The following is a 26,971-nucleotide window of genomic DNA, read 5'->3' as shown; positions in this document are numbered from 1 at the left end:
AGTGCCAGTACTCCATGTTAATATCATTTTACTTTTCTTCTTTACAAATCCTTTTAGTGATTGGTTGCTTCCTGTGGTATTTTTGTGGTTATCCCAAATTTGTGACTTCACCAGTAATGTTGTGTTGGGCATTTTTGCTCCTTTACGATTGGTTGGTAATATTTGTTGGTATCTAATCATCCCCTGCTTTCACTGAAACGGGGATATTAATTTGGGTTTGTCCGTCCGTCCGTCTGTCTGTCACACTTTCATTTCTGTGTTGTAACTTCCCCAGATATCATCCAATTTGGGTGAAGTTTGGTCAGCAGATGCATCTTGAGGTCATTAAGACCGAGTTTGACTATCAGTGTCATCTGTTAATAATTATGCATACTAATGAGGTATCCTTTGATTTCATTAGTTGGTTCATTTCCGTGCTCTAACTTTCCTAAATATAATCAGCACATAAACATAGGGCACATAAGACTGAGTTCAGCAATCAGCATCATCAGTTAATACCTAACCTTTAAATTATTTACTTACAATATGTTTGGAAAGCGGGGGATATAAATTCCGCGAATTTGCTTGTTTCCCTATTTCAAGTCATCAAAGACAGTGTGCAATTAAATACCCAGTAAACACATAATATAGACCAGAATGTAAGGTAATCATATTATACTCCAACATATTGTGTTATACCCCAAACTGGGACAACCACAAAATATTAACTCAAATTAACAAACTATACAGAACATCCCGACCACACCATAAAGCTTGTTCTAAATATCAGGCTACAGCCTTATCAGATATCCACTGGAACATGATCATTAAAAAGAGATTATTTCCCAATGTGTCAAATAAATCCATACATCACCCCAACGTGTTGAACAAGGACATGGTCAAGATCCTCCGCCAAGGTTCATTTGTAAGATACATATGATTGTATTATACATTTAAAGTGAGCAATATGGAAAACTTGAACAAAGAGTAAGGTAACAAGTCTACAAAAAAAGTTTTCTAAACATTTCATCATTCCTTCTTAAGATAGTGCACAGAAAACATTCCCATAAAGTGATTAAAGAAATCAGTCAGTCAGGTCACAGTAGCATCATTAAATATGTGCAGAATTCACCCTGAATCGAACTTGGGTAAGGGATTAAGGTAACAAGTGTACCAACCAAGTACTAAGTTTATCAAAATCTGACCAGTCCTTTAAAAGATATCGTTGGATAGCAGCATCTGGATGAGAACGAAAGAACGGACATAAGGATGGAGGAAATGACGGATGGAACCCATTTGAATATCCCCTGCCAACTGGGAAGGGGATAATAAATTCATACATCAAACAATCCAGAGGTTGGTGTTTTTGAAAAAAAACAAAAAAACAAAAAATCATGTCAACGAACAAGTGAAAAATAATAACATTTCCTTTTGTAAATGACATCTTACTGTTTATTAGATGAAACACAGAAAACCAGTTCAAAGTAAGATCATGTGTCTGTATAAGTAATGAACACTGCAGAAACCTATAAGCTGCCTACATCACTAGTGTTGTATATAGCGAGAAATCTTTATACAGCTGTCTAACTCTACAGGCAACTGAGAGAAATCAAAACACAAAAATAACATTTAAGGAATAATCTATCAGACACTACCTGTGAGTGAATGAAATTTTAAATTATTACCAAATTTGTCCTTGTGCATGTATTTCTTTATTGTGCAGAATTGCAAAATAGTCAAAGGTTTTTAGTAATTATAAATGCATTTATCAATGAAAGGAGAAAAAAAATGTTGCAAACTAGGAACTACAGTGAGAAGTAATGGCCCTACCCCATCAGTAAAGTAAGAAAATTAACACTCTATAGCAGTACATAATCCGGGCATAGTACCTGAAAAACCAGTGAATGACAAGTACTGAATGATCAACTTAAATAAATATTCTAACACTAGTGAAACTCTTATTAATCCAATCCCTAATAATTTATTAAGCTGGTTTGCTGTACAAAATGTCAATAAGGCAAAAAAGCAGTTATTGAGGTCTTAAATGTGATTGGTGTAAATGAACTCTCGCCCTCGTACAGTAACTACCAGTACATATTTCATAGTTTCAGCGTCTTTGAATGCTTTAAAATCCTAAACGAAAATTTTACAGACTCACTTCAGAGCTTAACATGGATTCCCAAAAAGTACAAATAGAAAGTTAGCATTTTAAATTGATTGATCCATGGGAACATTTACTTGCGCTGTGAAAAAGGTGAAACTAATAAGTTTTCTAAGCAATTTACAGACTTCTGAAAATCAGCAATCTATACGAAAATGTATACACTTCAGATCAGTATAAATTTTAAAATCATTGTTACAAATGGGTATATCCCACTCTTATAGGTGTGAAAACAGATATTGTGAACGAAAAATTATGAATAATGTTCAAAAAAAAAAATAAGATAAAAAAAAATGAAAATAAGAAAGAAAGAAAAAATCAAAAGATAAGATATTTACATATTCTTAAAGTATCCAATGTTATTTACAAAAATATCACTTGTTTATCTTCCAGTTAAGGCAATGTATTCAGCAATTTGATATTATTTTACAAATATTGCAACTAGAATCAAAAGGATGAATGAAGTAACGGCAGCATAGCATTGAAATTGTTGACCAAGTTCAGGATTGATTTATAAAACATTAAAAAAATTGTTATTTGGTTGTTCACCGATATACATCATATAAATTCCGATTAGCAATTTAGGGACTAACTGAAATAAAAAAAAAAGTTGTCTCTAAATTGGCAAACAGTTTACACGATTGAAATTATAAGTAATATCGACTAAATATCCAAAGCTAGAATGATGTGCTACTTTGTCTAAAATGAACAATGAATTTATTAAAGATGTTAGCAATATAGTGTTATCCCTCACTGACCAACTTACTATTTCTCCAAGTGTTGTTTGGTCACATATTCCACCAGTGTTCATCTTCCTATTAAAAGCCCTTCACTTTTGATGTAGTGATCTTTTTTCTCACACAAAGAATCAGTTTTTTCTCATTTGACTCTCATCAAAAAGAAATTCAAGAAATATAAAAAAAAAAGAAGAAGAAAAAACAAAAAAACAAAACAACAAACAAGAGAAAATAAAAAACAAAAACAGGCTAAATGACAAATGACTTGTAAATATGTACATGCATTAATTAATTTTCAGAGGATATTTATTCAAGTGTCATGAAACAGAAATTGTGACACTGAATAGAGTAAGCCAGTGTCAATACATGCATACCATGAAAACTGACATCCTCTACTGATAATTTTTATAAAGTTATTTCCAGTGGGAAATAACCAATGTTGCGCTCCAAAATGTAATTTTTCTATGAAAATTACAGTAAAGTCTTAAAAAAAATTCCTCCCCAGAAAGAATTGTGAGACTCATTTTGATAATAAATGCACCTTAAGATGCTTCAAGTCACGAAGAGCATTTGATTATACCACATCTGGGTCTTGAGAAGAAGATTTTTGAAATTTAAGTCAATTCGACCCCTTTTGGCTCAACCCATCAGCCCCTGGGGGTCAGTCAGCATCAAAATGGGCATACCATCAAGTCGTTATCCTTCACTCATAATTCAGGCACTTGAGGGGTGGGGACTGTATAATTCACAATTTTGGTTCATATTAGGCCAGGGAAAGTTTCTGCAAAATTTCATTGACATCGGATCAGGACTTTTTGAGAAAGTATAAAATTGTTCAGACGCACGGCGCTGGATGAAAGGGTATTAGAATAGGTCACCATGAGACCTTGTTACCTAAAAATCTGTTGAGGGGTTTGTGTGAACAGATCCTGTAATAATTATCGAGGATATATATCCCCTTGAACTAAGTGTGTCTGTGTGTGCCCGTATGTGTGTTTATGTGAGGAAGTGTATGTGAGGGTTAGGATTGAGGGAAACGGATATAAAACTGTAGCAATAAATAAAAAAATTCAAAATCAAATAAATGACTATATCTATAGCTGCTAGTGACTTGGTAGCTCTTCAAAGAAAGAGATACATATGATGGTTAGGCAAGACAGAAAGTCTACTGAGCCCTATTGCATAATTGTGTGACAATAGTACACTGTATTTGTTTTGTTTACCATTTTAAAGCACATTTTGTATTCTGCTGTATATGATTAAACATCTACAAAAAATGAAACCCAATGGAGACATCAGGTTTTATGTAAATACATCTTTTTTTGCATAATCAATACAAAAAAACTGGCTAACTTCAAAACTGGATCAACAGAATTATCAACACAACATATCTGAACAGTTTAACCAAATTTTAAATAGCTCACATGAGCTTAAAAAAAAGGAAAACCAAAGTGCATTTTCCATATTATCTCTCAATTTCCAAACAATGAGATAAAAAGGTTCTTTCTCAATGTAATAACAGATACATTCAAACTTGGTCCCAAAAGAAAAACATTTCTTGATATAAACAGTGCCATGACAACAGGTTTTGAAAATGCACACCTTAAAAGTGATCTTATCTGGAACAACACAAATCATTCAAGAAACAAAAAACTAATGCTGAAATTGTATAGAAAATGCACTTCAAAACAAAATGTCTTGTACCAGCAGATGTTCTTTAATTACCTAGAATATTTAGTAATTCTTTATAAGATAAATTATAAGACATAAATCTATGTTAAACTGCATCTCAGCACCATAGTAATAAAGTTCTTGATTGCTCCATAACTGTTACCACTTCTCATTAAAATACAACGGAAACATGCCATCTGGTCCATAATCAACATCACTTTACACACACATATCTCTACAGAAATTTCACACATAATGGTCAAAATCAAGTCGGTTGTGATATTACAAGGTTCTGATTATTACCCCCACATCAACAAACAGATCAGTTGTTTTTGTTACAGTTTTTGGATGTCAGTGTTTCATTTATTATACTATTATATTCACTATTCCTGGGTAAATTTGATTATCTGTGTAAGACGACGTCAATCTGTAACCATATTCACTATTCCTGGGTAAATTTGATAATTAGTTAACTTTTGAGAGTTACTGTGATATTTTTCCTGATTTTTCAGTCGAAGTGACAGAATATATTTACATTTTTGAGTATGATAACGCTGAATAAAAAGAATATGAAGAAATCATTCTGAGTTGATAACATATTTGCTCAAACTTTCTCAAACAATTGATAACGAATTAATATTCCATTACAGCATTCATCAAAATAGGTGTAATTTGTGGATATTTCGTCACACTTTCAAGCCGTTTCAGAATACCATTTTTACCCTCAAATGTTTCCATGTTATAGTAAGATTCAAAGCATTTAGATTTCAAAATGAGATGATCAGCAATTCTAGGAAGATTGAATTAAACTTATTCCTGTATTGATAGCAAGTGTATCTAGACTTGTTTGAATAATTTTGATATATCCATTGTCTTATTTTTCATTACTTCTGGAAAAATACCGTACTTAACTGCAAATAAGCCTGGTTTATTGATGAGAATTACTATTGATAATGAGACTTTAAGCACCACAGGCAAGACATTTCTCTGAGCTAATCAATCAGTCAGTCTGATAATGGCCACGACAAAATATTGCTCATAGTCGTGGCACACTGAATAAATGAAGAAACAGTGATTGTCAATGCTGACTTTTTCCACACATTATGACAATGGTGTGTTTCAAGAATTACCTCAATATGGTTGGTCCATATAACAATCTACTCCAAATTCAAAACACATATTTTTGATTGCAATAGCCATATTTTTCTGGTTAAGTAGCAAATGATATCATTTATATATATATTTGGTTGTAGTATTGGGGGACCTTTATTGCCAGCAATCATCTATTCCTGGAAGATGCACACAAGTGGGGTGAGGTCTTATTTGCAGTAAATATGGTAGCAACCCTGTAATATTTCCTTATATGAAATTCAATTATTTATTTTATTCCTTCATGCTCCAAGAATTATTGCACTTTAGAAGTTAAGCAATATGATAATTGTGGAAAAACGTGATGAGTGATCTGATGTGTTTCTTCACAAGAAGACTATCTGGTGTTGTCACTTTGAAACATAGTACAAGGTGAGTTCATGCTTGGCATTCCTCCAAGGTTCAGTAATATGGTCGTCTGGGATTATTCTGAAAATGGAAACAAAATATTATCAAGATGTATTTAGTTTTAAAACTACTTCTAGATTAGACAAGAACTTCTTTGTTAAAATGTAAATCCTGTGATTTTTCTCACACATCCACTGCTTGAACCATGTGCCACAATTCTCTCTATAGACCCTCACACTATTACCAGGTCCATTTTCTATAATATCCCCTGCATAACCATTTCCCCTTGTGACCCTCCATCTCACACTGTAATACTTGTATTTTTTACCTCATTACAACCCCATACCATACCTCCTCTTCTGATCCCTGCCAGACCAAACTATGATACCTCAAATATCCTCAATGGGATTGCTTAACTGTAGTAAACACTTATTACAGACAGGGCACCGTAGCTCAGTCAGAACAGCATCAGACTTTGCAAACTCAGAAAGCTGACCTATCACAGATATGGCAAAACACTTTAACACAGCTGCTCTAGATAGCATGTGATGGGCCACACACACCCTGTTCAATAAGGAGGCTAAAAAGACCCCAACTTAAGATGACCCTGGCTGTTCAAAACAAGATAAACCCAGCTTACAAAGAATTTCCTTTGTATCACCTATATGTTGTCCATCTTGTAATCAGTTTTCAATCCTAGCCCCTAATATCATCCAAAGTATGACCTAAACACTATGTTTCCTTCTGTCACCCCAAATACCATACCTCTACTACCATCCAAAGTGTGACTCCAACTCTATTGTCCTATGTCTGATCTCAATACCAAATTCCTGCTTATATCCCATTTAAGACCTTAATACCAATTCTACCATATTCCTCCCACTAATAAAGCAGTCTCTTTACTTGATTTAGGTCTGAGCCTAATCACTTACCAAAGGATTTGGCCTGAATCGGTAAGCCAACATCATCCTCTTCCGAAAGGCGTCATACTCATCATCATCTCGGGAAAGGTTTGCTGGACGTTCTGTGCCAAGTCCTCGTCCCTCTATAGACTGGTTGCCCCTATAGGATAGTTAATTAATTCATTACATAGTGGCTATAATACATGTGGGTTATCATAAGGTTTGGGGGCGCATATAATGAAGCGACGAATTCTTAAAGGTTTTTTTCTTTTCCCTTTGATTCTGTGAGGCTGAAATCTTTAATTATCCAGATTACCTAGTACACAAAACTGACACAAGAATGATTTGATGCTTTATTTGATTGTAATGATCTGGTTTGGTCATTAATAGGAATATTATTACTGGTATCTGTGACTTCAACACTGAACTGAGTTGATTAGTGTAAAGACAAGTGTTTGTGTATGTATTCTTTAAGATAAATAAATCAGGGTGAATTGGATAGGTAAGTGTAAGATACAGTTTAATGTGTCTTGGTCAAAGAAAACAAACAAGAAGAGCACAAATATTAGGCAGATTTTCTTCAATTGTATTGCACCAAACTTAAAGAGAAGTTAATTCAAAGTCAAAACAAGAGATGAAAATGAAATTTTTAGATGAGCAACATTATGCAAGCAAAAGCATTTCAGTATTTTCAACCCCAAAAAGTACATGTGCACCTTATGTAGGTGTGCACATTATGCTAGTTATACTCTGCCCCTTCCTTTTAATAAAATACTTACTTATTGACCGGTTGAGTGATCCCCTGCCCCTCTGATCCTAGCCCCTCCCCTTCTTTCCAGCCAAGCTTCTGTAGCATCTGGTACCCAAGGTTTTCACATGTGATCTTGAACTCTTTGTAGTCAGATAAGTCTGGTTCACGACCTTCCTTTAGTGCCTGGTAAATATGATTAAAATTAATCAGATATGGTTGAAGAAAAAATTGAGATGGTGGAGATTTCAATTAATGTCACTTTGCACTGTGTTAACATTTATTATGATCTTCAAATGAAAGCAATGAACAATCTTCCCCTTTGAAAATGGTCAATATGAACTGAAATTTAAACATATAGAAAATACCATGTTTTTTATCTACTTGGACCTATCAAATGTCATGTTCAGATGGTTGCTGTCTCAAAATGTTACCCAACCACAAATGAAATAGGAATCCTAAACTATATAAAGAACTAGTTATGTTATCATTATCATCATTATATTCACCACAACCAATCAAAACAAAAAGATGTCTTCTATCAAAATTCAACTTTGTCAATTTTACAACAATCACAAAACAAGTTTCGTAAGCTTGGACAGATGAGCATGAGATGTTTTCTATGCAAGGAAAACATAGTATATAGTGAAAACCCATGTGTTTGGGGAAGTGAATGTAAAGTATCATACTCTGTAAGTCTCCATGAAGCGTTCAAGTTCCTCTGGGGGCAAGAAGTCACCAATGAAATGCTTTCCTCTATTTGCTTCAGTCAGAGAATCCGCCCATTCTATACAAACATATATCACAATTAGCTGAGGGTTCACTGCTATTTGTAATAACATTTATAATATCCGTATTTAGGTACTAACTTGAATCAGGTGAAAAGAAATCATTTACATTCACATATATGAAGATAAACTTTTACTATTCATTGTTGTTAGCACAACGAGAATCTGAATTCAATTCTTTGTTACCGAATCCATATGCAATTTATTTCCTTTTCAACATTTAAGTATCATATATCTTAACAGGTGTTTCTTTTTTTTAAAAACATGGCACAGAATGGAAATTCTCCATACAAGACTCTAGATATTTATGTAATATGGTGTTATGTACCTTTGGTGGCTAACATTTCTTCGGAGCGTTTTTTGTGTTCCCATGTGCCTCCCTCCGTATCCTCATCGGAGTCATACTCGTACTTTTGACTTGCCTTCATCCCAGGCAGCTCAGCCATTACAGCAGCTTCTTTGGCTTTTTTCTGAGCTAAAATCAGCTGGTACATCATGTTCAACTGAAATAGAACAAATATCACTTATTTCTGATTCAATTATCAACTGGTACGTCATGTTCATGAATTTTTTACGCAATTAAGCGGCATTTTGAAGTGATGGTGAAAATTTAGTTTGTGAAATGAGACAAAAGCGTATGATATATCCCTTAAACATTCCAAATGCAAAATTTAAATCAATAGAATGTAATTGTTTTAAAAGAACGTCACAAACCTTTTGACCCCAGAGAATTTAACAGCTATACAAAGTTTTCTTAAACTGATACAACAGTAGAAAGTTCCACTGTACATTGAACATGTATTGATTTGCATCTCTCAATGGATTACATTTAAGTTCATATCAACCTTATTTCCAGATTATAAGCTGCACCTTTTTTCCTTGTAAAATAGGTTTTTGATTTACATAGACAAAAAAAAACGGTAGGATAAAAAAAAATAGGTGTGTACATCAGTACAACAGTTTTTCTTGTGTATAAACAAACTTTTCCAATTAATATGATGATGAATCTTTTTCATATAAACAATCTTTGTCATTTAGAATACAAACCTCCTGCTGTTCTTTTATTTGCTGAATCTGGTCTTCATTGAGAGTATCACTACCAACCATTTTTCTGGCAAAGTCTTGAAGTGTAACCTGAGGTGGAGGTTGCTGTTTTGATGGTCCTGTCAACATTATACATGAAACATTTCAGGCAAAAATCAGGACAGAACTGTACATGTTAATTCAAATGTGAAACACTTTTTCATGGCATGTCGGAAAGCTCTGTAGGCATGTCCTTCTTTCATTAAGGAAATACCTTGATACTACTGATGAAACTGACAAAAATGAAGTCCACCTTTGTCCTGCTTGGAAGGGAATTCTCTAATCCTATCCCCTGTCATACTTTTATGTATCAGCTCTCACTTGGTTTTGCCTGGAGCAGAATCCTCCATATTCTATCCTCTATCATATCTATACATATCAGCTCCCAACAAATCCTGCATAGATGGGAATCCTCAAACCCTATTCTCTATCATACCTATGTATATCAGCTCACCTATCATATATAATAGCAGCTCCCAGCTGGTCCTACTTGAGAGGGAATCCTCCAACCCTATCTTCTATCATATCTACAGTAAAATTCCTCTTTCTAAGACCTACATTTCTTGAAAACCTCTAATCATCAATCTTATAGCTGAGTACCAATCATGGTTTTATATATTCCTTGTTCTGAACCTCAGACTCCTAAAACCTTTATTCCACTAATATCCCCACATGCCTCAAACTTCATTTTATCCCTGTTCCTGTGCATTGTATTTACTCCTCTATTCATTGAACTGGTGTCACACACACTACCTGTGTCACACACCTGTGCATTCAATGTTAGGTTATGGCTTTACTCACATCCACATGTTTATACAGGACAGCAGATAATTACAGGATTAATGGTGGCATGAGTACCAAAGCTGTACTACCAACTGCTACATAATAATATGTTTTATCCAGACATTTCATATAAATTTTGTATTTTAGATCAGCAAAGAAAAACCAATCACTGTCAAACAGAAGTTTGTTTTCAGAGTAAAGAAGAAAAACAAGAGGGCCATGGCCCTCCACTGTCATCTGACAATCAATGAATGGATGAACAAATCATACAATTTGCAGATGTTGGTCTGACAAATCTGATGAATTCCCATGATGATGTTTCAGACCACATTTAGTATCAATCGATTCAAGCATTAAGGAAGAATAGTGTTTTGAAGCAAAATCATTGACTAACTTTCCTATTTTAAGCCCCATCCCCAGGTGTCAAATCAATTTTCTTCACTTAAGAAATGATAACCCATCTGCAATAATGATTCAGATCAAATTGGGTTGAAATCTATCCAAGCAATAAGAAGAAATAGTATCTTGAATCAAAATATTGTCCCTATGCATCAAATCAACTTCATGAATTTGTGTACCAGTTCTCACCTGCCCCTGAAGCATCCTGTAAAGACTGACCCGCTCCATCAGTTTCATTATCTGTGTCAGCCCATCTACTCTTCCGTTTCTTCCTGACTTTTTCTCCTCTCTTCTCCATCCCTGGGATCAGATTAAATTGAACAAAATCACAAATACAGATACAGGAGTCTCAGAGATTATCACATAACATCTGATCAATGATGCTAAATTCTAAAAACTACTATTCCTGAGAAAAATATTCATTGAAGTTATAGTAATAGTCATAGTGACTACTGTTAGTACAACATTTATCAGGCAGTGTCCAAGGAAATGATTTGGCAGCTAATCTATATCAGCTTTCACTGCCTGTAACAATGGTATCATTCAGTGTTTTGAAAGTAATGATCAGGTCTGATGGATCATATACTGAACTAGATGGAAGTCAACATCTTTCTCAGCTTGCTTGATAATAGATTTTTCATGATGAACGATGACTTAGAGTTTGCACCATTATTACTCTTGAAGACTAGTAAGGTAAATTTCCTTAGATACCATGCATGTTGAATAAATAAAATCACCTTCAGTATCCTCAGTGTCTCCCTCATTACCATCATCCAGTCGTCCCATGGATCTGCTAAGTTTTCGCACCTGCTGACGGAAGTACTTGTACGCATCACTGCTTTGGTTGAACAGAAACCTGACAACATAAATACATGCAAAGGTCATTTTTCGAATTCTGCTTATCAAGCACCCTCAACTTCAGTGCTGTGCCAGTTTTAAATGTGATAAATTTAAATTCTGCTTACCTGCAAATTTCATTCTACATTCACATAAAACAGGTACATGTACTATATTACCTTCAAACTTAATGTATCAACATACGACGAATGGTACTTACTATAAGTTTCACTATGAATTCAAATATTAACTAGAAAAAGTCAATAAGACATGAATGTCCAAACTTCTATGCAAACCAAAATATGATCAGGTGTAAACTTGATACTGAAGTAAAATACCGCAGTTTAATATAATGGATTAAATATGAACCAAATCATTTGAGAGATTTTAAAGACTTTAAATTGATAAAAAAGGAACATGATATGAAAGACTGACACAGATGGAAAACCCTATATCTCCCCCTCTGATAAAATGGCAGGGAAATAAAAGTAAATCAATATTGTGAGTCTGATACCTACCAATAAGAAGGATTGTTGACATTTTCACACATGGTTCTCCCTTCAAACTCGGAACCATTCTCTGCTACTTGGGCTGCAAATCTTTCAATAGTTTCTCGTGTGTGTGTGTCCTCTGGTGGATAAACTAGAAGCAGCTTATCAGTATCGAATTCTCTTGGGTTTAACCTTTGTTGGTATCAGAATCAATAAATTTGTACTTGAGAAACCTAATGTTTTCCTTCTAACACAAAGTCATTTGACTACAGCCTTTCATCAACATAAACATCAATGCATACAAAACATAGGATATTGCAGCCCTAGTACATTCCTATGGTACATACAAATTTCAAAAGCTTGTTGCACAATAGTGTAACCCCATGAAGACCTTGGAATTGCCCTAAATGCAAATATCATACTGAAATATCATTACGCTAATTATTTTCAATCTAAGGTAACCTTGACTGTTGTTAACCCTAACACAAGAACTTTTTTTTCCTTGTCTGCCTTCAGAGATATATTTACTGTTGATGAGCACAGTGATTAAACCAGCTATGTAATTTCATTGGCAGTAAAATACCTTCATTCTCTCTTTTCATTGATGAGTTTTCATGGTCTGGTACATCAAACACATCACTCATTTTAATTCTCTGTGTTGGTTGCCTACAAAAAATAAAACCAATACATAAAAAGTATATAAAAAAATACTTTTCATATCTCAACCCTACCACTGTTCATCAAAGCAATAATCCTCTTTCTGCTAGTTATGTATTTGAACAATGAATATGTGAAGCTTTGAGGCAATTAAAAATCAAAGTCGGCTATAGTTTAAAGTAACAATGATATTTTTTGTAACCTTGAAAATTTAAAGGATTAAGTCTGTAGTGTCACAATATGAAATTCTGTTACCCAGTAGTAGTTAAAATGACCTCGGAAGATTTGCAAAATCAACACAGATGAAAAATATTTCAGAAATGAATTTTAGAAAAAAAAAACCAACACTAACCTAAGTGGTGAGGAATCATCATTCTTCATTTCAAAATTTGGCTTTACTGAAATATAGATACATACATGGATCAAACTCTTCATCTTTATATGAAAAACAATGCTTGAACAATCTAACCATGATTTAAATCAACATCAATAAATATATATATACACAATATACATATAAGGTGTATTTTAGTTTAAGTCAAAATTTTTCAATCAAACCTGGTGATTCAGATTCCGTTGGCACTGAAGGGTCATATTCACTCTCCGATGACTGTTGCTGGTGTCGTTGTTCACTGACAGGAGGTGGAGGAGCAGGAGCAGATGGAAACATGTCAATCCCTGGAGGTGGTGGTAGGTTTTGTCCTGGAGGACCAAAACTCTGAGTCTGTGGAGGATGTTGATGCATCGGTAGAGCACCAGGAGGATGAGGTGGGGCCTGACTTGGCATACTTGTATGTGGGGGCATATTTGGAGGCCTACCAGGTGGGCAAGATGGGGGTTGACCAGGCATTAGTGGATGATGAGGAGCTAAATGAGGCTGACTCATGAAGGGATGAGGGGGTGGGGGCTGGGACTGAGGGTGTGAAACTGGTGGAGGGGCACCAGGGTATTGGGTTTGTGGGGGAGGAGGTGGTGCTCTGGTTGGAGCTGTGCTGTACACATTTACTTCTGGAGGATGAGGTTGTCGTAAAGGCTGTCCATAGGAATTGATTTCCTGAGCTGGGGGCTGGGGTGGTGGAGGAGGAGGGTAGGGCTGTCTAGGTTGAGGAGGTTGCTGGATTGGTGATCCATATTCATTTATACCTTGGGGATGGGAATGACTGGGAGGGGGCTGCACTGTTCCATAAGCAGTCACTTCCTGCGGATGTGGAGGCTGCTGCCTTGCCACAGCATACATAGCAGGCCCAGGAGGCGGTGGACCAGGATGGACTTGCTGTGTTACAAGGGATGGAGGCTGAGGACCAGGTCTAATCATTGGTGGCTGAGGGGGTGGTGGAGCCCGGACCACTTGATGTGATGTGCCATATATCTGAGGTGGAGGAGCCAAAGTGACCTGTGGCATTTGAAGGTGCTGAGGTGGCATTGGCTGAGGAGGTTGAGGAGGGAAGGAATTTGCGACTGAATTAGGGGGAAAAGGACTAGAGACAGATGAAGGTGGGCCAACAGGAGGACCAAGAGGTGGTCTATATGGAGCAGCTCCATTCTGTGTTTCAACCGGCATCCGGTGAAGAGGACCAGCAATGTTCTGTTGTGCTGGTAACATTGGAGGAGCCGGAGGTCGAGGCTGTGTTGGGAAAGTCACAGATGTACTAAAGTTTGGATTGAATTCTGGTCCTTGTATATTAGCACTTTGATTGTGTGGTCGTGGAGGCATTTGCCCTGTCTCTGACTTCCCTGCTTGACTCCAGTTACCTACAGAAAGACCACTGGATTCTGTTTTGACATTTGTTGTTGCCCACTGTCCTTGATTGATGCTAGAAGTCTCAGATTTTGGTGATGTTTGTGCCCAAATGCTAGGCTCATTCTTTATCGGAGTGTTTTCAATTTTGACACTTGTGTCTGTTAATGACTTAGTTTCAGTCCTAGCTTTCACTGATTCAATGTCTTGTGTTCCTGACATAGTTGGGGCTGAACTGGAATCAATTTTAGAGTCAGTAGATTTGGTAATATCTGTTGACTTTGTCTTTGCACCAGCAGATGCTAGAAAATAAAAACAATTATTTTCAGAATCTTATTTAAATGTTTTCTATTTGACAAAGCTACAAAATAACGACATGGATGTAGAAAATTCTTTTTTCATAAATATACTTCAATTCCAATTTTGATGAATTCTGACAATGTGGTCCTGAGAAATTGACAAGAAGATTTTAAGCCTTGTTGTCTTAGGTTCACAAGATAGTAACACTGCTGTCTTTGGACCACAAAACAGGGACACTGCTGTCATACAACAAGAATTTAACATTGCCAGCTTAAAACCATAAGATTGTAACACTTCCTTCCTTGAGAAACACATTACAACATGTTCCTTTGCTTTGGACCATGAGATTGTAAAACTGTTGGTTTAGGACCATAAGCTTGTAAAACTGTTGTTTTAGGACCATAACTTGTAAAACTGTTGTTTTAGGACCATAAGCTTGTAAAACTGTTGTTTAAGACCACAAGCTTGTAAAACTGTTGATTAAGACCATAAGCTTGTAAAACTGTTGTTTTAGGACCATAAGCTTGTAAAACTGTTGTTTTAGGACCATAACTTGTAAAACTGTTGTTTTAGGACCATAAGCTTGTAAAACTGTTGTTTAAGACCACAAGCTTGTAAAACTGTTGATTAAGACCATAAGCTTGTAAAACTGTTGTTTTAGGACCATAAGCTTGTAAAACTGTTGTTTAAGACCATGAGATTATAAAATTGTTATGTAGGGACCATTAGGTTGTAACATAGTTATCTCAGGGCAATTATTCTGTTACAATCATTTACTACTACAAGTTACAATGCTTCTGTCCTAAGATGTTGAGATTTGCTATTGACAATACATGATATACTTGAGAATGCTTTTCATGGTGTGGAGTTAATGTACTTCAAACTTTTGAAACTTTTAACCAACTCAAATTTGAACTTATTTAGCAATTCATAATTACATTTAATATACCTCCACCTTATCGTCTTCACAAATGTTAAAGTAACTGGTAAATGATTAAATCCCTACTAAGCCCAACTTTTCCAAGCTTTGTTTTAGTCCAAGAACTAAAACACACCTGCACTTGACGTTTCCGCCAAGGCAATCAGGGTCAAGCTGAACAGAGCTTATTACCAAATACACTGACAAAATGCACATGTTGGTTTCTAAAGGTGTCTACAATTTGAACACAATACTTTCCGATTTTGCTTCTTTGGGTACACTTTGTATTTGATTCCGTCGTTGGTGCATCAATATAGCTTGTACAAAATTTTCTCATTAGAAATATCTCTCCAGTTTGTATTGATACAATAAAATGGTTTTGCTTTGAGAAGTTGACCCGACCTTGGGAAACAAGGAATTTGATGTTTCCCTCAAGCCTATACTTTAACCAAATACCAGTGCTATAATTCTTTTATCAATAATTACTGAAGTACCTTGTCCTTTTGACCCTTTCATATTGATGAATCTCTCCATGAAATTTCCATCATTTGCGAAGAAGCTATGGGCTGACGTAATTGGAGAGGAGTTAACTGTTGTTGTCTCCGTAGTTTTAGGTTTTTTGCTGCTAAAACTGGATGGTTTGAACCCCGGACGCTTTCCAATTCTACAAAATATTAAAGAAAAATATGATCCAACACAATACCAAGCTTGGAGTTTTCAAGAACATAGAATCCAAATATCTAATACTTAAGAAAACACAATATTTAATTTGGTATGTTTTTTTGTGAAGTACTGTTTTAGGGACAAGTAAGTTATTTTTGGAAAACATTTACAAATCAAAGTCAATAAAAAGGAAGTACATGCACAATGCATTGTATTTTTAAATGAACTACAGTAGTATACATTTCTTAACTTTTGAAAATGACCTATTCATTGTAAGTATCAGAAATTAATTTACTACCAAATCTGTGTCCTTCTCACTTAACATCATTCAAGGAAGAAAATATTTAAATGGACTACAAGTAGGTGGGGACTAAATAAGCTTTCATCCATATGAACTCCCAAGACATCAATTAACCATAACAATTCTTGTTAAAACTAGCAAATGTCTGTAAGGCATAAATATGTAGATATATATAGATGTCTATCAATTTATAGATAGAGTTCATTGTAAATATTTGTGTTTTCTGAAAGAAACAAAAGCCATAAACAACAACAACCACTTGTGGTGTAATGTTTAAAATGACCGTCATCAAAAATTCTCCTGATTTTTCATAAAGGTGAATTACATAAAACATTGTTGATGATGAAATATGCTGCAGTTCAATGAAAGGAGTGAATATATTGTAGTGTGTAAAGGATTGAAATTTACATGCACACAAAAAAGTGAGAATGGAAATTGAAATCTTCAGCTTTTTGTTGGATAGCTATTGGGAAAACAAGAATTACTGCACAGTGGTAGCGATATTAAGTGAGGTAAAGCAGATATTAGGAATATGAGCCTAAAGATATAGTGTTGTGTAAATCCCTCCAGTGGTGCTAAGCAATAATTAAAGGACTATAAAGAAATTTTGTAAAGGCCACTCTTTGAGTTCTCCAGTATTTTCTTCGTGGTGAAGGAATCCTGAAGCAGATTAAATTTGTACTTTTGCCGAGAATGGAAAAGAAGGAATTTTTGTAAACATTTCTGTTAATAATATGCATGATATTAAATTCATGTTAATTCCTTTGATGTGTAGAAAAAATACTGCCACAGTTAATGACTTGAATGCATGGTCATTTTGAAATAGAAACACACAAAGTTCTATTAAACATTTGCAACAAAAACAGGGTCATATTTTTTACATGGCCCAATCACCAAAGCAACATTGTACATTTTTACACAAAATATGAATAATTCAGAGTCTCGATTTTTGTAATAAAACTTTTACCACCACCACTGCTAAACAATGCAATTGATTATGTTGTAAATAGAAATAGAACACCTGTAAATACATGCTCACACATGACTTTTGCATTATAATGCTCCCATTGACTATACACTTTAGTCAACGGAAACAATGTCAGTGATATATAATGTTATTTGAACACAAAGTTAAATAATATTTTTATGCAATTATATACATTGTCACATTGGATATTATGTCATGTTAAAAATAAGACACATTTTCTGGTGTATTTCAAAAGAAATTTATGTTTCTACTTCAAAATGACCCTGCAGTCGAGGGTTAGTGCTTTGAACAATCAGTGAATCTATTAGTTAATTACCCATATGTGGGGTTTGGACCCAACCTGATATATGCAAATATTGGCAAATTTGATTATGTGGTTAGGTATTTGTGAGCAAAACACTTGATAGTCTGGTGTATAATGCAAGCTTTATGGTGTTCTGGTTCAGAAAGATTTTTGATAGTCATGTAGGAAAGAAAACAGTGCAAGAGATGTAGTACTTTGACAACTCTAACATAAAAATATATCCCTAAACATACAATGGCATCCCCACTGATGCAGGCGATGGTGTTGTAGCTGGCTTCGTCTCCGTCTTGAACTTTTCCAGTATTTTTCTTTTCTTCTCTTCAATCATTCTCTCTTGCTCACTCATTTGTTTCATTTTGTCTTTGTAGCTAGTGCTGGTGTAACCCAGACCAGAGAACTGCTGGTTGCTTTGTCCAGCCATTTTGCCGTAAAATAAGAGTTAGTAAAGGTTTTAATATGCAATGACCATAGTCCACGTTCGGCAACACGTGTGCAAGACCAACAAACTTAACAATGCTTTTCAGACCGATTTGTCTTCTTGTCAGTTGTGATGTGTCCAAAGCACCCTCAGATAACTTGAATACATCATCACAAAAATCATATTTTCACTTAATCATTTTCAAATAAATCTCAATAATAGGCTAAAATTGTTAAGGAAGTTTCCTAATTTTGATGAAACGCTTCCACATTCACAATACCGATGATAACTTTGCACCTCCAGGACGAAAGAGCACTTCTATATAAGATCATTTTTGATTGGTCTACGGAGAATTTACTACCCAATCATTGCATCTATAACAGCCATCATTCGATGTAAACCGAAAGATGGCTACCTCCGGTGTTGGCACAGTTTTATTTCAGAAAGGACAGGTATGTTATTCGAAGGATACTGATTTGAATTTGTAGTGTGTATTTCAGTATGCACATCGAATTAACCATACTATAAATAAACATATTTATCTGGAAATGCTATTGGTATTTGACCTGACATGTTCTTTTCAGTCATTGAAGTTAGAATAGTACTGCAGATTAAGCCCATTGATAGGCACGTGTATCTGGAACGTAAACAACCAGAGTAAACATTCATAGTTACTATACGTCAACACATGTGATGTTCTATGGACTCTGATGTTTTACTTGGGTTGTTTACTTTCCAAATACAAGTTTCCCATGGCCCACTTAAGTTCGGTAGATTCTAAATTATTGAGAATCGAGGAAACGTATTTGATACGTATGTGTACGAAAACAAAGCGTATATATAAATGACATTTCCTCTAAATTGATTGATATCAGATTGGGTATTGGTTTTGTTCCTCTATAACATCTATTCAAATGTGGATTTCAGAACTTTACTTGTACCATGCATGTAAAATGTATGCTAAAACATGTCAAACAAAGCTGTTCAGACTCATAACTGTCTGAATGATGTCCAGTTGTTAGGACAATGAACAACACACAAGGCCTGTAACAAAATTAAATGAGGGTCTGCGAGTCGAAAACAACATATCCTGGTTGAATGAAAACCAACATGCCGACATAGTTTCAAATTTTGTTAAATTAATCCATCAACATTGTACAAGTACAATAGCTATGGTTATAGATAGTATAATAGTAACACACTCCAGCACACTAATTTTCTGTCTCCATATAGACTAACTCTATGCTGAGCTACCTATACATACAAGGTTTAGCCCTTGCCCTAACAGGGTCTATTTGCCATGTACATGTATCTGTATCAAGGATTACTCTGGTCTTGCAGTATAAAACCTCCCTAGCTGGGTCCTATACCCATAACTATATATAGAGTCTCAACCAGTCTAGCATTGCTATATCAGTTCCCTTATAGGTGTATGTAAGAAGGCTGTCACATTGAAATACAAAGCTATATGTTGTGACTCTTGCAGTACCTGGTTTTATGTAGATAGCCAATATTACACACACAAACCAGTAAAAACATCTAACAAATTTTCAAATTTTAGCAGTCCATCTGAAAACTTTCCAGCCCTTGACTCCCCTCTGCAACCTCATCAACCACCAGGAAGCCTTCACTCCAATTGTCGCTCAAATCACAAACTTACAAATAAGTACTAGAAAACAAAAAGCAGAAGTACAGAAACAAACATGCAATGCAAACTGTTCTTCTGTAGAAAAAATTACAGACTTCTCAGCACACTGCACCAAAACTGAAGTACTTGAAGGGAACCAATCTGATAAAATCCCATTAACATCTGGATTACCTCAAGGAATCTGTTTGGGCCCCATACTTTCCTTCACATACGTAAACAACTTCCCATAGTACATCAAACATAGTGCCCTGATGAGATTATTCACAGATGACAGCATCAGTTACAAAACCTAAAACAATGTGGTAGATGCACACAAGTTACAAGAAGATCTCGATGCAGGAGAAAGGTTGGCTAATGTTCTTTATACCTGGACATATAAGGAGATGGAAAATGATATCACATGTACAAGAATACTTACTGAAAGATGGAATACACATTAGCACTGAAGAGCTATACTTGTGAAAAAACAAGTATTTAAAACAAAGTTATCTAAAGTACAGTTATAAACAGACATACATTTAAAAACCTTTGTGTGAAGTTAGACTTTAACAACACAAATGCTACAGTAATATCAGGGACCAGTTCATTGCTGGAAACAAGCATGTTTTAATGTAAGTTTTCATTGCCTGTACATCTTCACATAAACCCCAGAAGTATTTATCGTAGCCTTACAGATCAGATCAGTAGGTTCAAGTTCGACTGACTCTATTTTGGTCCAACTGACATTAATATTTACTGGATACTAAATGTAGTAGGAAGGGAAAAATGTAATTGGTAGAACGTGATTCAAGTCTAAGCACTGACTCCAGTTTCTATTTTTTGGCCTTTATAAAATGAAGTGATTTCTGTCCACTGACTGCAGTATTACCAAGAAAGGCTATAACTAGTGCATTAATCTGATCCAAACTCAATATAGTGACAAGGGCATGTAACAGTATACTACACAAGCCATCTCCCTCATAAACATTGTTACATGACTCTGAAGATCTACTTACACGTTCTGGAGGAGGGCCTGATGTCAGTTAGTTTTAATACTGATTGAATAAGTGATTCTCTTTAGATAAAATGTCATTTGAAACTGTTATTATAAATATGTGTAATTTAATTTTGCTTCCAGACAGGGTCTGGTAGTGACAATGAATTATGGGATGACACAGCACTCATAAAGGCCTATGATAATGCAGTTAAGTTAATGAAGGTAGGTTATGATTTATAAATATTCAGAATTTCTGGTCATACTATCAATTACGACCTGTTAAGAGGAAACGTGTGATCAATTGTTTTAAGTTATATGCTGGAATTAAATACATTTTAACCTCATATAAAATTGTCACTACTATCTTTATCATTCAGTGGATTTAAATATCAGTATTTCATTGCTTTTAAAAAATAATTCAGAGTACTGTTATGAAACTATTATATATATGTTGTAAACAAGCCAGCATCAATAAAATATGATTGTGTAAATATGAAGCTGAAAAGGTGAGTTTTTAGTTCTAGTTAATACTGCTCGTATATGTAGGGAAATGACTTTCTCTTCACCATTCAATTTAATTCATAATTTCAATGAAATAGCTGGGGTTGAGTAAAGATAAGGCCTTATTTTGATGTATTTTTTCAGTCAAAAATCAAAACTGAAAATGGCAAAGAAGAGGTTGTCGAGGAAACTTTCCAACAGAAGAAGAAAAAGAAAAATAAGAAAAAGCGAAGTAAAAACAAGAAAAGGAAGGTACATATACATCATGTATGGTGATGATATTTCACAAACACTGGCCTGCCAAGTAACCTGTCTTTGATTGTAGCAAGTTCATTACATTTTTCTTATATTTGACCATTTGCTTGTGGACAAGAATGTATCTTACAATTTTATGCCAATATGATTAATTCTAATGCAGTTTCTAGCCACATTGTTTATAAGTAATTGTGCTTTTTGAGATTCAGTTTGATTAATCAAATTCTTTTAGCTTCAATCAATTTCTAAAAGAACACTTATAGGTCACATGAGGTTAAGTTTTCAGATAAAATAATAGTGAATGTAATATTACAGAGAGATTTAATGGTCTTGTATTTAGTACCTTCACAAAAAGCCCTGAAAGAAAGGATTAAAAGTGAAATTTGAAAAAATAATAATTTTAAGTTACTTTATCATAAATGGTTTTCTACATGTCTGCCATTTTGGCATTGAGAGGAAATAAAATTTACTGTAGTTGATGTTAAAAATTAAAAGTGGTACTCTTATTTACATTTGATAAATAATTACACCTACTTGGAAAAAATCCATGTACTGGAAATCTAATACATGTATAGTATGAAAAGAAGGCCCAAGTGCCTAAAAGGGAGGAGGGGGCGCCATACATCAAAACCAATTCCCAATATAAAATTTTATGATGGTGAAATAAAGTAACAGTTCTGATATAAATTATGTGTACTGCTATGTTCACATAATCCATTCATCAAACTTTGTTTGACAGCAAAGACATGATATATGTATAAGCCTCTAGAATTATTACTTGTTAAGGATGTTCGACATGCATGCTTGAGCAAATGTTATGTTGTGATCAGAGGATCAGAATTATTGTCTATTTTCTGTGCATATTAATGCTATATATATTATATTTATATATTATTTATTATTGCTTAGAGAAAAATGGTAGATGATCGGTACATATCACACAATGTCTGTTTGTTTTCAGTGGAGTCCTGGTGACCAGTGCAGAGCTGTGTTTTCAGAAGATGGTCTGATATATGATGCAGATATCTTATCTGTTGATGAAGAGACATCCACATGTTTTGTACGTTATAAAGGTTATGGAAATGAAGAAGAACACAATTTGTCAGATCTTCTCTTGCCGACAGGAAGACTGCGCAAGCAGAAACTTGTGTCTGATGTGGAGGTATTGTCAGTATTCTTTGATTAATTTTTATTTGGTACATTTCTTACTTAATATCATTTATATATACCCTGGTAAATTTTGTCCTTTTGGTCAGCATCATGCTGACTGTAGCTGTACTTTATTTGGTGTGAATTATCACTTGGCTATTAATGAAGAATTTGTACATTCACATTAGTTTCTATATAAAAAACACAAAGAAATCACAATTAGGGCAATATATTTAGCTCATTACTTTCGTTATGAAAAATGCTTAGATATGTTAATTTACAGTATCCAATGTACAGTTTGCTATTTGTTGTGTGGATGATTATTTGTGCTTACTTAATACATTGTATTCAGTGTTTTCCTTGCCTTGAGCATATCATAAGCTATCTGTCATCTAATTGTGTTATCCAACTTTTCAGATGTGTTATCTGGCCTTATTTGTTATACAATAATGAGAACATGTGTCCTTACATGGACATCAATATATATATATATAGTTATCACAAAGGCAAACAAAACAAAAATATTAACAAAAATTATATGAAGTAAAAGATATATTTCATCGACTGTGATTGTAGACTGATAGTATGGACTGGAGTGATCGACCAAGTCCAGCACCACCAAGGTCAAATCGGAGAAGTCATAAGGCTGGGCAGTCAAGTTCAACACCAAGTAATGCCTTTTCCTGGCCTGAAGCTTCTATGTTCCTACCATTTCAAGGAATGGCACCAGTGAGTTGAATAAATCAAATTTTACTTTGATGCGATTGACTCTGAAAAGTTACATTTAATCAGTGTATAGGATCATTTTTGTGCAGTGTGGCATGATCACAAAGGATGCTGTGGTAGACTAACACTTCTATACAGTGTATACAGTGTCTGTATGACAAATCCTTTTCCACTCTATATTTGAATCTTTGCTTTTATTTTACCCATCCAAGAACCTTTGAACCTCATGATCTCAAACTCTGGGGGACCATTGGAAAACTCTTGAGATAACAGAGTAGTCAATTAAAGTGAGTTTGAATGTTTTATGTAAAGTTAGGCAGGGATCGACGAAATGCTTCGAATTGATCAGGGTTTTCGAGTTATACAAGTTCGAGTTAACGAAGTTGAACTGTATAACTCATATGTAAAGTTGTTAAAAGGGGGTGTGACTTTTTCATCTTCTCAAGCTTTGTTTCCATTACGAGCCATCCTCCAAATCTACAAATCTCAAATCCATGTTCTGAACAGTCAATACAAAAAGTCTTACCCGTTAATTGATATATTTCTTTGCTAAAAGAACATTTCAATAAATGCTTTTTTAGATGTATATCATCCTTTTGATTGTTTTATCACTCTATGTGGTGTTAAGTATAAACCAATTTTTTTTATTTTCATAAATTACTTGTGTAATATTTCTAAAACTATTTGTCAGCTACTGATAGAAACCAACTGACACAATAACATTAACTATTACTTTGTGTATTTTGACAATATTATAAGAACATTTTGATATTCCTTTATTCAGCCACAGTTCCCGTTTTCGTCTATGCCAACATATCCTGGGTTCCCGCCTGGTGGATTCCACCATCCAGCTGTGAGTTATTTAAATCGTGTACCATATCAGTGATTATAATGATGGGAATACATGTTTGCAATTTACTCCTTAATAAATCATTACATTGTTATTTTCTTTTAACTCTTATTGTTATACTATTGGAATAAACCATTTGATTCAATTAGTTATGGTAAAATAGTTTTGTTCTATAGATGTCAAACAATGCAAACCTATAAATACTAGTTTTATGTTATCCATTAACCAGCCCTTTTAGTTCCATTGAATAATTGTTGTGTTAACCCTACATGTTGAAATTTTCTCTTAATTCTAAATTCTACGACGAAATAAATTATTATACTGTTAGTATCATTTTGTAACAAAAGTATTCAAAATAATTGTGTTTTGAAATTTGCAGTTATTTTCGTGATTATACATACTGTTGCTGGTTTTATCTGTAAACTCAGTTTGTAACTGTATAATCATGATATATTGCTGCAAATTTCATGATGTAGTGGGGTTATCACCTAACAAAATAAATTAATATGCAATAGAGAACTCATGAAAAAATGGAAAATTTGGACTAAATTTAGAAAGGATTTGTTTTTTCAAAAACAAGAAGCCCTGACTACTATAAGTGATACACAAAGAAAACAACATCAATGTAGATATTATCACACAGCTACATAAAGTGATCAACAATATTTATTTGAATTATTGTCCTATTACTGTACATAGTAATGATATGATGGCCTGATAAATCTAAATATATAAAGATAAATCTTGCAGTCAGACAATGGGTTTGTTACATTATTGTGTTATATGTTACAGGGTTTGCCGACAGTGCCCCCACCCCCACCACCCCTCGGAGATAACCTGATAGAGGGAGACAATGAGGCCCTCTGTAGTATGCTCATGTCCTGGTATATGAGTGGATATCATACAGGATATTTCCAGGTAAACAATATACTTTTTATATAATATTTACTTACTGAAACAAAGGACCAAGATCTACATTCAGGGTCACATGAAATAGATTTGTTTAAACGCTCCAACAACAACACCTAAAATAATGTTATTTGGCTGGTGGGTTCCTGGGATGAAGCTCAACAAACTTTGCAAATGGAAGATCACAGAGGTAAAATGTGTTGATGTATTTGAACAACTTCTGATTAACAGACGAGCCAAGGATCACAACATTTGTCTTGCAAGAGGAAAACACCTTTATTGATATTTAAGGCCACTTGTCAAAGTTGTTACATCACTCTGATGATTTCTTCTAGTTGACCAAAACGTTTAGAGTAATATCTTACTGGTAGGTTCCTGGGATGATGTTACCTTGACCCTTTTTCAAAGTGTAAAAGTTGGTCTTCTTGAAAAGGATCCATCAGTACTAAGTGGATAATGTTTTTGAAGTTGGTTTAAATGAGTTTGATAGGGATACCTAGTAAGTTTTTCTGTCATGTTGAGGACAAGTCATATGGTTTAATTATCCATGATTTTTCAGGGTTTACGTCATGCTCGCCAGTCAGGAGTGTCCACAACATCACATTCTGAATCTGGAAGATAACAGGCTCTCACAATTGGGTTTGTGGAATGACATGCCCTCACTACTGGTCTGTGGAACGACATGCCCTCACATCTGGTCTGTGGAACAATATGTCCTCAATAGTTGTCCACAGAGTAATGGTTGAAATGAAAGCTTACTGTATTGGGTGCAGCTATCGACTTCCTTACTCCTAAGGATAAGTTGGACAGTACTGTGGAATCCTAGAGAACAAAGATTGTGATACAGGAGTTACAATGCTAAGTGTAGTGTTTGGGATCAGTGGAGGAAGAGTATGGTGGTACATGTATAAAGATACATTATGTAACGGGTAGCATTATATCAGACTTGATTATAACATCAGGATTGCTGACAATCAGTATACTATGACTTCAAGAAGACAAAAAATACTCATTCTTCTAACATGGTCAAAAAGTTATCTTGCAGCTGAAAACATTTTTAAAAGTCTAGGGACATTGGTGTAACAAAAGAATCTTAAACATCCATAGAATTAGTGCCACATGAATCTTGGATGTGTTTCTTTGTATATGAAAATAGAAGACTAAGACTGAATTTCAGGAGACATATTTGCTGTTGTCAATCATTGAAGACCATTATATTATTATAATGTGAGGTGGGTATATTAGGGGGTGTGATTAAATGGCTTGCTGAGAATGTGTGTATCTGATTTAGAGGAATGCATAATCAGATGAATGTAAGAGATTGATCATATGGTGCTTTGTGTACATGTATAATGAACATTTTGTACATTACTGTGTTTCTTTAAGAATCCTCCATGTTCGTTGGAATAGTTCAAGACACAGCAATAAAATTGAGCTAGCTAATTGTTAATAATGGATGTTTATTGAAATTTGTGTGAAATCATAGTTGAATTTCAGGATTTGTTGTGGAAATTTGCTTTCAAATTTCAGGTTATTGATAATGTCCATCAGACACAAGATAGAGGGTTATAAAGTTTTATCATATAAATGGCC

At 34.6% G+C, this 26,971-nt stretch overlaps 2 protein-coding genes across 2 annotated transcripts; one reads left to right on the top strand and one right to left on the bottom strand.

Moving 5' to 3' along the window:
• Positions 1–3,128: 3,128 nt before the first annotated feature.
• LOC132553373 (bromodomain-containing protein 4-like) lies at positions 3,129–18,554 on the bottom strand. The gene is made up of 14 exons (XM_060217611.1): positions 18,180–18,554; positions 16,185–16,354; positions 13,292–14,773; positions 13,086–13,131; positions 12,660–12,742; positions 12,104–12,227; positions 11,486–11,604; positions 10,938–11,048; positions 9,531–9,646; positions 8,812–8,986; positions 8,385–8,482; positions 7,727–7,881; positions 6,978–7,107; positions 3,129–6,126 (listed from the first exon to the last, which is right to left on the bottom strand). The coding sequence occupies exons 1-14, from the start codon at positions 18,365–18,367 to the stop codon at positions 6,100–6,102; spliced, it is 3,024 nt and encodes a 1,007-aa protein (XP_060073594.1). The 5' UTR covers positions 18,368–18,554; the 3' UTR covers positions 3,129–6,099.
• Positions 18,555–18,763: 209 nt separating this feature from the next.
• LOC132553388 (survival motor neuron protein 1-like) lies at positions 18,764–26,812 on the top strand. Its single transcript, XM_060217632.1, has 8 exons — positions 18,764–18,816; positions 21,130–21,210; positions 21,634–21,741; positions 22,706–22,906; positions 23,470–23,622; positions 24,404–24,472; positions 25,262–25,387; positions 25,938–26,812. Exons 1-8 carry the CDS (start codon positions 18,772–18,774, stop codon positions 25,998–26,000), a joined length of 846 nt encoding a protein of 281 aa, XP_060073615.1. The 5' UTR covers positions 18,764–18,771; the 3' UTR covers positions 26,001–26,812.
• Positions 26,813–26,971: the final 159 nt, after the last annotated feature.

Source organism: Ylistrum balloti, unplaced genomic scaffold (genome assembly GCF_031769215.1).
Source record: "Ylistrum balloti isolate Yb309-2 unplaced genomic scaffold, AGI_CSIRO_Ybal_v1 Utg370324, whole genome shotgun sequence".
Lineage (NCBI taxonomy): Eukaryota > Metazoa > Mollusca > Bivalvia > Pectinida > Pectinidae > Ylistrum > Ylistrum balloti.
Note: the sequence above shows the minus strand (reverse complement) of the source record. Positions and strands in the feature narration are given on the sequence as shown.